This window comes from Etheostoma spectabile, chromosome 18 (assembly GCF_008692095.1).
Source record: "Etheostoma spectabile isolate EspeVRDwgs_2016 chromosome 18, UIUC_Espe_1.0, whole genome shotgun sequence".
Classification (NCBI taxonomy): Eukaryota; Metazoa; Chordata; class Actinopteri; order Perciformes; family Percidae; genus Etheostoma; species Etheostoma spectabile.
Window position 1 is genome coordinate 11,400,940 of NC_045750.1, and position 14,685 is coordinate 11,415,624.

Here is a 14,685-nt window from a genome sequence, read left to right on the forward strand (position 1 = left end):
CTACTTCAACTTAAGCAAGCTCAAAAAACGTTTGCAGTATTTTAACTCTTTTTCTCTCTCATATTTCCAGCGTTTAATGCACAAAACGAAATGTGCATAAAAACAAGTGGGTGTAAACACTCATTGTAATCAAATAACATTCTTAAAGCATTTAGACATGTTTTACTAAGGTACACATGAGCTTAACAGCTTCTTTATGTAAAGTGTAAGGTATTCTGCAAGAACTAGTGTCTCTTAGTCGATGCATGCACATAAATGTGAAGAGAAGAATGCAGAACCTCAGTCTACCGCAACTAAGTTGATTATCGGAAAATTCATTCTTTGCAAACCTCTTTATACACTGATCCAAAGTCTTTCCCAATTGGACTCAATATCTTGTTTTGGCATGCTGTATTTCTAGAATAATTATTGTGGCAACATTGAAACATGAATAAAATCCACTTTTCCTTCTGTGAAGGTTTGACTTTATGTTACAGGGTGTTTTTATGATTTCCTCTGTGTCAACACGTATGTGCGCTTTATGATAATGTGCTTGTGGGATGGCTGCCTCTCTTCAGAGAGAAGGCAATTTGAGCAGTTTCGAAAGCACAACCTTAAATCTTTCCTTCTCTCTTTCTGAGGCCCTGGCAGATTTGGTTGCCAGGAAACATAAGGAAAGAGTTTTCAAATTTTTAATTTTGAGTGAGACGGACTACACTGTCGCGGGGACAAACCATCCTGACTAACACTGCACGGGCACTGTTGCATGTATGAATGTTACACAAACAGGATGCTCAACAACTTCCTCAACACAAACACAAACTACGTACCTCTGTACGTATTATCTACTAGACAGATGGGATGGTTTTGAGTTGTGATATTTAGGGCTAATTGAAAAATTCATCAGGCGTTATGATGGACTATTTTGTATGATTTGGCAAACAGCAATAGCAGAGGCGCCACTTTCTCTCTCATCACTTTTCTCCGTCTGAGCTCGGAAACAATTAAAAGCGAAAGCAAAAAATTAAAGCTTTTAGGCATACCACATCACGATCCTCATTAAATGAGCTGATGTAAGCTAGCTTATTCTCCCTTACTTGCACATTCTGGCCTACATGGACGTCAGCGTGCCCAAGTCTGTGACAGTTTAGCCAGCAGCAGTATCCTCGAGGATCGCAGTCATATAGGTCAAGTGGAGAGAGCATTAGGGTCCTCTGTCCTCATCCACTGGGTGTGACAGTGTGTGCTGATGAGCTTTTCATGTGCTTCTCTCTCATAGTCAAGAGTACTTTTAATATTTTTAATTTTGTGCAGTGTATGAAGCTCTAAACTTTAAATGTCCGGTGCCACGGTGACCTGTTATGATACATATTTCACTTTTTTATGTTTTAAGTACTTATAGACAACTAGTTACTATTACAAATGCCATTACAGGACAAACTTGAGTATGGCGAAAGAAATGCAAATATGTGCCTCTAACTTTTATTTCTCACGCTATCTCTCTTCTATCTGTCTTCAAAGCAGGTACTCAGTGATATTGAGTAAGCTTTCTCAAATCCAATGTTATCGATCGACAATTCACACTATTGTCAAGTGAGATGCCTGAACAAATCAAACCAACCCAATCGAACCCATCTGTTTTGGTCATTGTGTTAACACTCAGGGCATACACACACTGTTGTGTTTTTTTCTGTACGGAACCCAAAGAGGAAGCTGAAGGCTAAATGTAGAATGCACATCCTCTTGATGTTCATACTGTTGAAATTTCTAGTGGCAGTTTATTTCTTCAATCACTTCAGAAATGGAAGATAGATACATTTGATGACGTCCAGGATACAACTTTATTTGGATTACACCTTTTGAGTGTTATTATGATACATAGTTAACAATTTGGTACATGGTTGGGTCCTTATTCATAAACATATTCAGACCAATGAGTGAACTTTATCCCATTTATTGTTGACAGAAGACAGAATACAAGCTTTGCTTCCTATAGATCCTATGCAGAAGCGAAGGTTACAACTCCATTACTTTCAGAAGTGGAGTGAGAGAACTTAAGGGTTTGAGGGTTAAGAGAGAGGTGGCTGGTGAACATACAGTAAGTATTTTCAAGCTTTTAAAGGCTAAGCTAGATGTCAGTTGTTGTATAGGGGAAGATTGTGATCATCAATGATGTGATGGCACCCTCCAGGTGTCATAGTTTTGGTGTGCTCAATCATCCTGTGGGCTTACTGGCTGAAATCTAGTGAAGCTTGGGGATTTCTCCTGGTCATGGCATCACTGGCTCAGAGCTGTAGTCTTGTAATTGCCTGTCCAGGAGGGGGAGCTTAAAGCTTAATCCACCTGAAGAGGGCAGTTTTTCATGCAGTACAAATGCTACTGAATCACACTGATACCTTGTGGTCAAACATAACTATAAATGAAATACTAGCCACCAAATGGAGATGATTAAATTGGATCAAATGATGCAAACCGTGAAAAAGATGGGATCAAAATACATAGTATATAGTGTGTGTGTGTGTGTGTGTGTGTGTGTGTGTGTTTACTCATAAACCCTTTGTTTTGTATTTAAACCAAAGGATAAAAATTAAAAGGAAAAGTTAGGGTTGTAGCTGAGGAGAAACAAGGTGTGTGGTGCTGGCTCGTTAATGTGGTGACTTTATTTATTAGGATGGTCACAACAAACCTCAGGAATGATTACATGCATTACAGCCTAATAAATTACGCCGGGCTGAAGGTGCAGTTTTTACCGTGGGAGAGGAGGACTTGATTATTGGTGTTTGGATAAGATTGTTATGGCTCTGCTTGTTCTGTTGTTGCTGTTTCTACCATTGTCAACATGTGATGCAGCTTATTCTGCTGATGTTCAAATATGTAGAATTGGTTAATCAAAGTATATATTTTCATTCCCACTATTTTCTATGTGGATGCATGAAAGATACTCTTATAATGTTTGATTAAGCTGTATTTATAAGTCACTGTGCGGTGGTCAAACTCCCACACACACACACACACACACACACACACACACACACACACACACACACACACACACACACACACACACACACACACACACACACTCACACACTAATGAACAATAGCGTCTTCCCCAGGGTGTTACAGCTCTATGTGCCCCCAGGATGAAAAATCGCCACCCCCCACCCTAGTACTTTGAGTCATGTGAAGAATGAATGGATATAATCAGTAAGCTCACCCATTCACTCTCCTCAGGGAGAGAAGCCACTTATTCTCTGTCAGTCCCTTCCCCTCATCTCTCTTTTTCCCCCCAGCCTCCACCCTTCTGCCCCTCTCTGCATGTTTTCTCTCTCCTCCGCATCTTTTATCAGAGTTGCGGATCTCTGTTTAACTATATCCTCTCTCTGCTATCATTTTCTCATGTGCTCACATAATATCCACTTCTTCTCTGCTGATTCATTTTCTAAATATTCATTTTGTAATATATTAACCCCCTCCTTCCATTTTCTTCCCCTCCGTCCTTCTTACAGTTTTCTTCCTTTGCAGTGGCACTGCCAATGTTTCCTGTTGTTGTTTCCACTATATCTATATTCCTCGCAAGCACTCTAACATACTACAACTTCTGTGTAATTGCAGTCATCCACTTGGTTCAGCAGTTCCAAGTCATTATGAACACCTGAATCACATAGTAACATAGTGTTAGGTGCTGTAAGTGGCTCTTAAGTGCCTTTATTCTACAAGAAAGGAATGTAATTCACAGGAAGGTGTCAGAAAGGCTGAAGCCCGGCAATCTTGTTGTAGGTGATGAATGTGTTCAAGCTCTGTTGGTAGACCATACAAATGTCACTGTGGATATTCCATTTTCCTTCCTAGCAGGTAACCAGGTAGCAGTTGTCATGACCTTTGAATCAGGTGTAGTGAGGAGCAAATGACCTTCAAATGCTGAGGCTGTTGTCCTGAGCCGCCTCATGTATATTCAGTGCATACTGGGCTGCCTACACAAACAAAAACAAGTGGTTTGGTGAAACATCCCTGTGGTGGTACTGTAAGTTCCTTGACAGAGAACCTTTCAGGTTTGGTCGTCCAGGCGTGGAGTGTTACTGTCAGCACGAGAGTGGAGCAGCCGTCATCCATCTACAGTTTCTCATCAATGAGGTACGTCACAAAAAAACACAAGAGAAACATTTGTAGTCAGCAAACTGCGTATGACTCCAGTGAGGCATCTGTACTTCAGCGCTGTCTTACAAAGCCAAAGGGAGGTAACTCTGTGGTTAATAGTGTTATTGGAAAAAAGTTCACTGTGCTGCATGTCATTTAATAAAACATATGGGCAGATTCATAAATATCCATCCCTCGTAATCTCATTTCATCCCTTAAAATGTTCAAAAAAGTAGTTCCTACTGTTAACTGTGTAGGAAAGGATGTATGATAATGATCGCATTGGTATGGTGAAAGTAACTCACATCCCTTTTCTTCCTTATCTCTTCCTGTCTTTCCATGTTTTATGGCAGTAAGCAGTTCTTTTTTACTTGTATGATACTGTACCAAGAGTCATTTGACCAAAGTCCCCATGGGGGCTGGGTAATGCTGGTAATCCTCAATACCTTTTGAGTACTGTGTACTACTGTGTTCATAGCATTGAGTATTTTAAACTGTCAACACTTCTTGGTGCGCAAGTATTTTATTAGCAGGAGTATTGAAATTGTCAGTTGAATCTCAACCGGAGATTTATAAAAAGAAACTTTTGATAGACAATGCATGGGGATGATGTTATTTTGACGTACAGTTATTTGTTCCCTTTTTGAATCACAGATAATCTCAGATGTGAATAAACCCACAATCACCCAACTCTTTTTAGGCAATTGCTCAGCAAAAATAGGCAATTTTGTATTTTGCTGGACCCATCTTATGAATATTGAATATCTACAGCACTTTCTGAATCATATGAAAAAGAAACATGAGTTTGATTTACTTTGAGTTTATGAGAAATGCTGTATTTCATGCTTAGTCGTGTGTGTTTGCTGCGCGCGTGCCAGCGTCTGTGTGACTGTGAGTCAGCATTTTAAACAATCCCTCAGAGAGATGGAGACCATTTTTAGTACCACCTACACATGCACATACACTTATATACATCTTATGAATCATCATGGCTACCTGGGAGAAAGCTGCCTGATTTAAAGTCAGTTTCCAGGGAAGGCTGTCTGACTCATGCATTGCATGTGAAAGCATGTGCAGTCTTTAGATGTGTTTCTGAACCGTTCTGCAGTTAAAACCTAGATGTACAGTATGTCTGTGATGATACCTGTGATATCTTTGAATGTAAAATGTTACTCTTTTGTGACAGGGAGCGCTGGTGAGTGCTCTGGCTGACGACAGTGTCCACCTGTGGAACCTGAGACAGAAGAGACCAGCCATCCTCCACTCCCTCAAGTTCAGCAGAGAGCGGTAAGAGGGGCACACAAACACTACCAATGATGAGAAAGACCTTCTGCTTTCCTTCTTTTACTTCTCATTTAGGCCCTCACACTTGCTCTGGTGCAACATGATCTGTGTCTTTCTGAGCAGGGGCAGTGTCACAGTTTGCTGCCTGTGTGAACTGTTAGTTTTCAATGTCTGTCATGCTGAAAGCAAACAGACGGCATTTCATTTGGCAAGCGTGTCTGCACGCTTGCAAAACTCTGCACAGGGCAAAAGAAGGTGACGGAGAGTCTCTCTCTCTCTCACGCTCTCTCTCTTTCTCTCTCTTCTCTGTTGGTCTCTAACTAAACACTCATTATTTGGGTCACTTACTCTACCTTTGAGGCTTTCTCATCGCTGTGGCACAGGTGTGAACCTACCCAAACACCTGAAGGTTTAGTTACACGCACACACGCACGCACAGACACACAAACAGAGCATAAACATAAACACACACAAGCAATTAATATACACCAAGGCACACACTACATGTACACAAATGCACAAAGGCCTCCATTATGAGATTGTGGATGGTGTGTCAAATTATGGGACTTGTATCGCTGTTCCACTGCATTACGCTGCTGCACAAACTCTGGCTCCAAAATTACAAGATGGCAGCACTCGTATCTGGGATATTTTGTCTTCACTTTTGTACAGCGGGAGGAAGTGGAGACATGTCATCCATCTTTATATACAGTCTATGGTTGATACAGTTGGCTCCAGGGACCATTTTCAAAACTCTCCTTGGTGCTACATCAAGGACAATCCAATATCAAATAGCTGGTATTTGGCTCACGAGCAAAAAAAAAAGCATTGCAAAAAAAAAAAAAAAGTTTTTTCATTTGCAAATGTCTAAGTTCTGAGATACAAGATGAGTGAAGTGCTGAATCACCTCACCTCAAGAAAGTTGCTGTCCATGTCTGTCTCCTCCAAACGCAGATGCAGCAATTACCCATCAGAGCCAATCATATCATTGGCCACAGTTCTGTCTCAGTTAAAAGTGGCGAATGGGTTAAATGTCAGAGCCAATGATCTGAGACGCCGCTGATGTGACTGACAGTGGCCAGTAGCAGCTTTTAGGGCGAGTTCTGTTCTTGCGGACATGCTTGACCGCTTCTGACATTTACTAAACACCGCGATCCAACGCAACAACCTCAAGAAACCGCAGCAGGAAGGAGCGAAGTTAATGCATCTCGAACTTCAACGAGGACGAATGCTTGCTTTCAGTCCTCATTCATACGTAATGTGTAAGCTATGAAAGTTTGGAGGAGAAAATGCAAAAAACATTTCTTCTCAACCTCATGAGTGAGACAGTCTTGATCTGTCTGCTGTTCCGCAACTCACCTACAGGCTTCACCAATCGCTCTGTGACGTCGCAGATCATTGCATCAATTGACAGCCATAGCACGCACCTGATGTGCCATATAGACAGAATAAGCAGTCAAAGTACAGTAGCAGGGATGGGCTCATCCAGGAAGTAAATGTGATAAAATTGCTGCTCAGATACTGCGTAATAGAACATTTTCTTATTCTGACATGTTGACGTGCACCCAGACCAGGGCGCTTTGTGAGCTTACATACAAAATAATAGGGCGCAGGTGCATTGATGCTTGACACACATCGTTGTATGCGTTGCCATTTTGTATTCCTGTGTCTTTTGGCAGTGCATGCTGGGCTGCTGGGCTTTTCAGGACCCTGAACAGGAGTAGGCAGGTATATACATTAGATGCTTAGACATAAATGGGCTATTACAAATGCAATGGCTTAGTTAATTCAATGTAGTATAGAAAAAAAATCCTGCTTTGCAGCAACTTTTTCAGTCTTTATCCTACTAATACACAACTCTGCAGTCCCCCATAGCTATTATCATAATAGCAGCTCCAAAGAAGCAGCCTCCAAAGTTAGTGGGACCATCAGGGTTTTGTTGAGTCCATCGTATTTTACCTTTCCTATCACACAGTTTAGCCAAAGTGTCTTGCACTCTGAGAACGTTTCAAGATCTTATCTGGCTCTGTGCTGGCTAAAGTCTACACATTTCTTTCTGCTTTGTTTATTTTTTTAAAAGGGGTGGACACTGTTGTTGCTTGGATCAAGGCTTTTTACAGGTTTTTTTAGTCTCTATGGTGCTATTATCATATAAGTATGGTGCAGTGTTTCAAAACTCTAAGGAAAAGACAACTATCTCTTCATACTTGTAAATCATTAAAGCTTGCATTCAAAGCAACTGATTCTCATTTGATTTGGTTTGTAGACATCTTTCACTACAAGACCAATGTTTCAACCACTAAGTTTCTGAGTACATTACATACATTTGTTAAGTCACTAATCATGTCCTAGTACAATTCTTTTAGTTAAGTAATTGAAACGATCACTTAGTCCAAGACAAAACAGTGTACAATACATGATTCAAAATTACCCTTTGAAGTGCTAAAGATGATCTTCCTTCTATTCATTCCTTCCCCTGATCAGAATTTGAGTTGATGTTTGAAAGTAGTGTTGCAGAAAGCCCTCCAGCGTCAGCATCCATTCACATCAGATCACAGGCACTAGGAGAGATGAAAGAAGGGAGGAGAGGAGGAGTTGAGACAGACTGGGCCTCGGCCAGAAAGCAGTGAGTCAGTCTGTGGGTAGGAGTGTGGGGATGGAGGGAGCGCAGAAGAAATCCTGCCGAGTCATTCTGGCGTAGGATGCTCTCATCACCTCCTGGCCTCACAGGAATGCATTGCAGATGTGGAAGCTATCGTCAGTGCAGGGTGATATGATGGGAGATAATAAGGGGGGGTTAGGGTCACCACACACGCATACACACCAATACACATAAACACAAATGAGACCTGATCTTTTCACTTTAACTTACTTGGTCGTTGGTAAGGTTTGGAGACAATTCTGTTTCTATCAGAACAATAACTAATTTCATTTATGATATATTTGACTTGAGCTGCTCCAAACCTCTGGAAGCTCGTCAGAGTCACTTAATGTTGGAATTTAAATTACCTGAATCTCTGGTTCGATCCCAGCGGGAGTCATAGCCTGTCTTGAAGTATTTTTGAAAAAGACACTTAAACCCTAAAATATCTCTTTTTTTTAACCTAAAAAATTGTAAATTAAATGGGTTTACTTAAAATACCTGAAAAAAATTATTCAGCCGATTAGACCTTACTCAGAGGTATTTGACTGATTTAAGGCTGCAGCTGGGCAGAAAGTTTTTTAGATTTATCCAAAAATGCAAATGTATATTAAAAACTGTGAAGGTAAATTCATTCAGCAACTGGAACTGGAAGTAATCAATTACAAATACTTTCTAACTGTACTCAAGTAGATTTTTCAGATATTTTTAATTGACTAATTATTTTTGTGCCAACTTTTTACTTTTACTCCTTATATTTTTAACATAAATATTAGTACTTTTCTACTCTCTATTTTACAAAATTGGCACGTTGCTTTAGTTTCAAATAATTTCAGTAAAGTAACCGTTATTATTATTTTGCGTCATCAATACCAAATCGAATCTAATTGGATGGAAAATATACGTAAGGGATAATGTAAAAAATGTAGAGTGAGGTGATTGTTATAGCGAATAAAACCCCAACAGGGGGATCAGGACGCAAAGCTAATGGGTCCTGATCAGCCTGAATTATTGTGATAATGTGCTGCAAATTGTGCCAACCAAAACACCACAAACTGCTGGCTTTCAATAATTTACAATTTAATTTGAAAAAAATACATAGTGGTAAATGCGTATTTTTGTTGGTATCAAATGCTATTTGTTGTTTGTTTCTGTAAATTTATTAAGAAAACGTTGCATTCGTCATCCTGCTAGCAATGACAAGGCCTTGGTTGGCTAGCATTTAGTTAAGTGATCCAGCCGATCATGTGAATCCCAAACCCAACTAACGTTAAGGTTAGGGAGCATTCATTTTATTTGAAAATAATCTAATACTAGTTGATACAATATCTGCATGTAGCTTTATATTAAAAACGAGTCAGTCCAGCTCAGTCCGTAGGGAGTTGGGTTGGGAACCAGAGGGTCGCTGGTTCAAGTCCCCGTATGGACCACAGTGGGTACGGACCGGGTGCACCAGGTGCTCTGGAGCAAGGGATTGTACCCCCCCCCCCCCCCCCCCCCCCCCCCCCCCCCCCCCCCCCCCCAACCGCTCAGGGTGCTGGTCCAGCACTGGCAGCCCACTCACTCCGACATCTCTCCATTTGTGCATGAATCCATTTGTGTATTTCAGGCCTGTGTGTAATGATTACTAACAAAAGTAAATTGTAATTTCCCCACTGGGGATCAATAAATTAAATTAGTGTGGTCCAGCTAACATTTGCATAAAAAAATGGTTGTCATTCGCAAGGCTACTTTTACTTTAAGAACATTTCCTGTACTTGTTACTTGAGTAAAGAAGTTAAATCAGTACTTCTACTTTTACCAGAGTACTTTTTAATACGTATTATGTATCTGTACTTCTACTTAAGTACGGGAAGTGAGTACTTTTGCCATCTCTGTTCAGCATTGTTTTAATTATGAGGCTCAGGCATTGATTGATATCACAGATGCTTTGTCTCTAAAACACATTCACACTCTCTCTCCACTATACACACACAATTTGTGTGTGTGTGTGTGTGTGTGTGTGTGTGTGTGTGTGTGTGTGTGTGTACGCAATCTGTTATCAGATTAGATTCTTTTTAATTGAGACCCTGTGGGTAGATTGGGGTCTCTGGCCCCTCTCAGATTAGAACAGACTCCTCCATCCGGTCTGGAGCTTTGCCGAATGGATACTGTATTTCACTGACTTCTATTTCATTTGTGTTTTCTTCTTTAAAAAGTGATGGGAAATCTCACAGGCTATTCAGCACTTAATCAACTTTTTTTGTTGTCTGCATTTTGTTATCTGCATTGTCATTGTCCGAATCAACAATTTTTAAACAATGCCGAAAGGAATATCTGTGCTCTCAATGACTCTAAAACTCCTTTGTATTCTGAAAAGAAGAATATTGGCAAGATAAGAGAACAGAGGATTAACAGATACAGTACAGCTGTGATTACTGTACACTCTACAGTAAATGACAATTATTATATTTTGAAACATAACCAGCCCTTATTCTTTTTGTCTCAGTCAGCTTCTTCCCCTGCCATTATTGCGCACACCAGCATGATTCTTAAAGAAACGTTTGGATACATTACATTGTTGCATTCTATTATTAGTCCTATTACTGCTTTGCGGCAGCAACGACGTACTAATTACTGTAACCAAATCATATTCTTTTCTTACTACATTATGGTCTAGTCAGCTATTCGGTGGTTAGTGATTAGTGCTTTGCTTCAGGGCAGTTTAATAAAAAGTGTTCAGAAAAAGGAAAGTATTACTAAATCAAAGCCGTTTAGATTCGAGCTGGTGACTTTCTAATGACAGGCAGGCACAGATTACTCCATCTGGAGCAATGATCCTCTTTGATAGGAACATCACATAAAACCTTGCATTCCAAATGATGATTTCCTCGAGTATCCCCTCTCTTCAATTCATTTGCAGTGAACCATGCTCTCATACAGCTTGCCCACAGTGCAGTTAGCATCAGAGTTGTGTGTGGCAGGCGTCTGTCATTTCATTTCTGAGGCAATGAGTTTTGGCCCTGAGCCGGCAAGCTGGCAGCTGCCTTTGTGTTTCGTGACCCCTTGAAGCTGGAGATTTCACCAGGAGACGTGCGTGTGTGCACTACAAGTGTGAACACAATGACTCGCACATAAGTACACTTGCAGAAACGATCAGGTGCATACAAACACACACAGATAAATGAACACACACATGCACACACTTCTAAAGTGCGAGCAGATTTGTATAATTGTGCCTCCTGACACTGCCTCTCAGCCGGCCTACTCATACCTGCTCTCAGAACAACATACAAGCAAATGATAACAGAACAAGCATGTCTAGACAAATAGACGTTCATGAACACAGTATTTGTGATTTACAAAATCAAACCCCCGAAAACCAACCACCAAATCTAGCCCTCATATGTATGGATGGAAAAGGACATTACATTCATTAGGCAGTCTGCTTCTCAATGATCAACTGTTTGTGTTACAGTAGTAAGTCAGCTCATGCTCTTGCTACCCTGTCTCCTACACATCATGTTCATAATCTTCATATACAAATAATTTGCATGGCAGATACATTTTTTAAACACAAGGCTGCCCGGATTACGTTTTTACATTTCCTCAAAAATGTATTATGCAATACTCAAAGAAAGAATTGCAAAAAGGTGATGTTGCCTGGTCAGATGAGACTTGAATGAGCATATGCAACTCTAATTACTCTCATATTTGACTAAGACAGACCATATTCCTGCTGTATGTAAATGTAGGTTAGTGTGTTGGTTTGTGAGTATCTTGGACTGTGTGAATGAAATTTATGTCAAGTATCCCAATGCCTCTCCTCCAACATTTATTTTCTGGAACAGAGCTCTGGGACAGATAGGGTTGTGTGTGTGTGTGTGTGTGTGTGTGCTCGTGTGTGTGTGTGTGTGTCTGTGTTTGTGTGCTGTAGTAAGAACTGCTACTCTCAGAAAGCCCTGGAGCAACCATGTGAGATAGTCTCGGAAAAAAGAGAGAGTGGGGGAGAGAGAGCGGCTTTCTGAGCATTAAAAGACATTCTAAATCACTGCAAATCTGTGTTTTGCTGTGTTAAGTATATGCATATCCATAAAGTATAAATGCAATGTTTCTGTTTAACCATTTCTCCTACAAAAGACATTCATATGCAGCTAACGTCCTTTGCCAAATATGTATAGGATAAAACGTAATTTGGAAAGAGTCATTAAAGCATAGGAAAGGGGGGTTATTTCTTTCCTGGGATACTGCACGGGACCTGGCCGTGAGTTTAATACACTTTATTTGATGTCAATGTAATATTTTCTATAGATACTGAATCTACTTAAAGCGTCTTTGACAGCAGATATAACATTCAGATATTAAACTTGTTGTGGCACTCCATTGTGTCCTTCCTGTTGGAAATAAGGGACAAAAAAGAAAGTGCTGTCAAAAGAGAAGGATACAACTTTATTTCTCTTCCTACTTGAGCGGTGTGTCCTAGGGGAGGAGCCAGAGCCGTTGTTTTATAGATACAGGCCGTAGAAGTCCACAGGTGTAGCTCAAACCAACGTGCAGAGTCATAAGGATCACTGGAGGAGCTGGACAACCTTGAAATATTAGCAAACCGGATTACCAAGGTTGTATATTATTATTCCTCGGACGGATTGTAGGTTGAATTGAAGAATTGATAAAACGTCACGAAGAGATGAAAAAGGATGAGAAGATGAATGGATAACCACGGTTAAGGAGGGTAATGTTTCTAACCTCTGAGTCTTATGGCTGGATGAAAGGAGGAGATGGAGGAGAGATGATGAAAACAGGAGAATTATGGGTGTCTCTTTGCCCTCATGTATCCTGTAGGTCTGTAGAGAAGGTGGCTGATTGAATGACTCAAAATTCTCTTTGGTTTGCCACTCTCATCTCAACTGCTTCGACCTGATGGAGTGGTTAATAATTCTCTCAAAGTTTTGCATAATTTGGCTTTGGTTTCAATAGAACGACGAGTGATTTTCAAGAAGCTTGTGTCTCTCGGCTGTCTATGTCGTTCTCCCTGGTCCACCCTTCCTCTTCCTTTCCTCTGTCATCCTCTGCTCTGCTCTTTTAACTTGTGTCTCATTCTCCTTCTCTTTACAGAATAACTTTCTGCCACCTGCCCTTCCAGAGTAAATGGTTGTACATCGGCACAGAACGAGGGAACATCCACCTCGTCAACGTGGAGTCCTTTATGCTCTCAGGCTACGTCATCATGTGGAACAAAGCCATTGAACTGTGAGTGTCACTTCCTGCGCGTCATCTTCTGATGCTGCCTCCCACTCTTAATGCCCTGAAAGTTCTTTTTTTCCTTCTTAAATTTGAATTATGTATTTCCTCTCTTTTTCTTCCTCTTCTTCAAATGCTGCAAAGTTTAAGCATGCTGATGTATAGGTTTTTGTGCTGTATGGAGGGGGTGCTCATCCACAGTATATCACTGATATGCAGATCAATATTTGAACTCTGCAGGAATCAAACTCATATCGCCAGCACTGCATCATTGATCCCAGGGTCTATTTACTCACCTTGCTGCACTTAAAGGGGGTAAGGGATGCTGTGTAATCAGCATCTTGCCTGGCAAAAGGTTATTGTAGCTTAAATGTAATGAGATAAGAAAGAATCATCAGTCAGTCTATCATTTCCAGGCACTGTATTGGACTCCAGGTAGTGCGCGACCTGTCTCTTTGCTGTTTCAATGGATCTGTCAGTTTGACAGGCTCCATTTTGGTTCCCTGCTGTAGAGACTTAAATTATTCACTGGAGCGTTTTGCTTCACACTTCCCCCCACATTCCCTTCTGTGCATGTGTCTGTGTATGTGAGGAGAGGGAAATAGGAGGAAGGAGGGAGGGGTGGAACAGGTGTCTGCCGAGATCAGTGTATGGTACACACAGACGTCTCGTCTCGTCGACAGGGCTGCAGGGAAGAAAGTGTGTGGTGGGAGAGAGAGAGGAGGAGGCGGGGAGGAGGGTGAGTGGATGACAGAGAGGAGACGGGAGTGGAATGGATGAGACGGGGCTTTTGCCTGGGGGAGAGGACATGCAGAAGAGGAAGAGTAATGGAGGAGAGGAAAGGAGTAATGACAGAGGGATAAATGCAGGTAACAGAGGGCACAGCAGAAGAGCAGTCGGGCAGATAAGTGAGGATAGACAGGTAGAAGGAAAAGGTTTCCAATTAAAGAAAAAAAGGGCAGAAGAGGAAGGTAAGGACTGGAGTAATAATGAGATAGAGGGTAGATGTGGATGATAAGATAGAGAGGTAGATACGGGAGTTGTTCTTGACTAAAGGACAAGCAATAACTTTCACTTTTCTTTGCTTAACTCTATTCTCTTCTTTTCACCTTCACCTTTACAGTTCCTTTCACTCCTCATCACCTTGTTTTACCTAGAAGTCGAAGCTCCCCCCCCCCCCCCCCCCCCCCCCCCCCCCCCCCCCCCCCCCCCCCCCAAACCATCCACACACATCATTTCATCTTTCATTTCATATCATCGCTATTCCAAAGCTGTTCCTGTGGTCACAAAACAGCTCTTTCTATGTGAGGTAATACATCTCTGGAATGTAAGAAATAGTTGCTTGATTAAAGAAATACTCCTTTTGTTTATAAAATATTTCTGCTGCAGGTACAGCAAGTGAATAATAATTCAACCAACATAGC

General features: G+C 41.1%; 1 protein-coding gene across 1 annotated transcript in view; it reads left to right on the forward strand.

Moving 5' to 3' along the window:
- stxbp5a (syntaxin binding protein 5a (tomosyn)) overlaps window positions 1-14,685 on the forward strand; it is a 96,431-nt gene that overhangs the window by 31,907 nt on the left and 49,839 nt on the right. Inside the window, 3 exon segments of the mRNA XM_032542675.1 lie at window positions 4,032-4,113; window positions 5,303-5,403; window positions 13,136-13,270. Coding sequence (XP_032398566.1) covers window positions 4,032-4,113; window positions 5,303-5,403; window positions 13,136-13,270 — 318 coding nt within the window.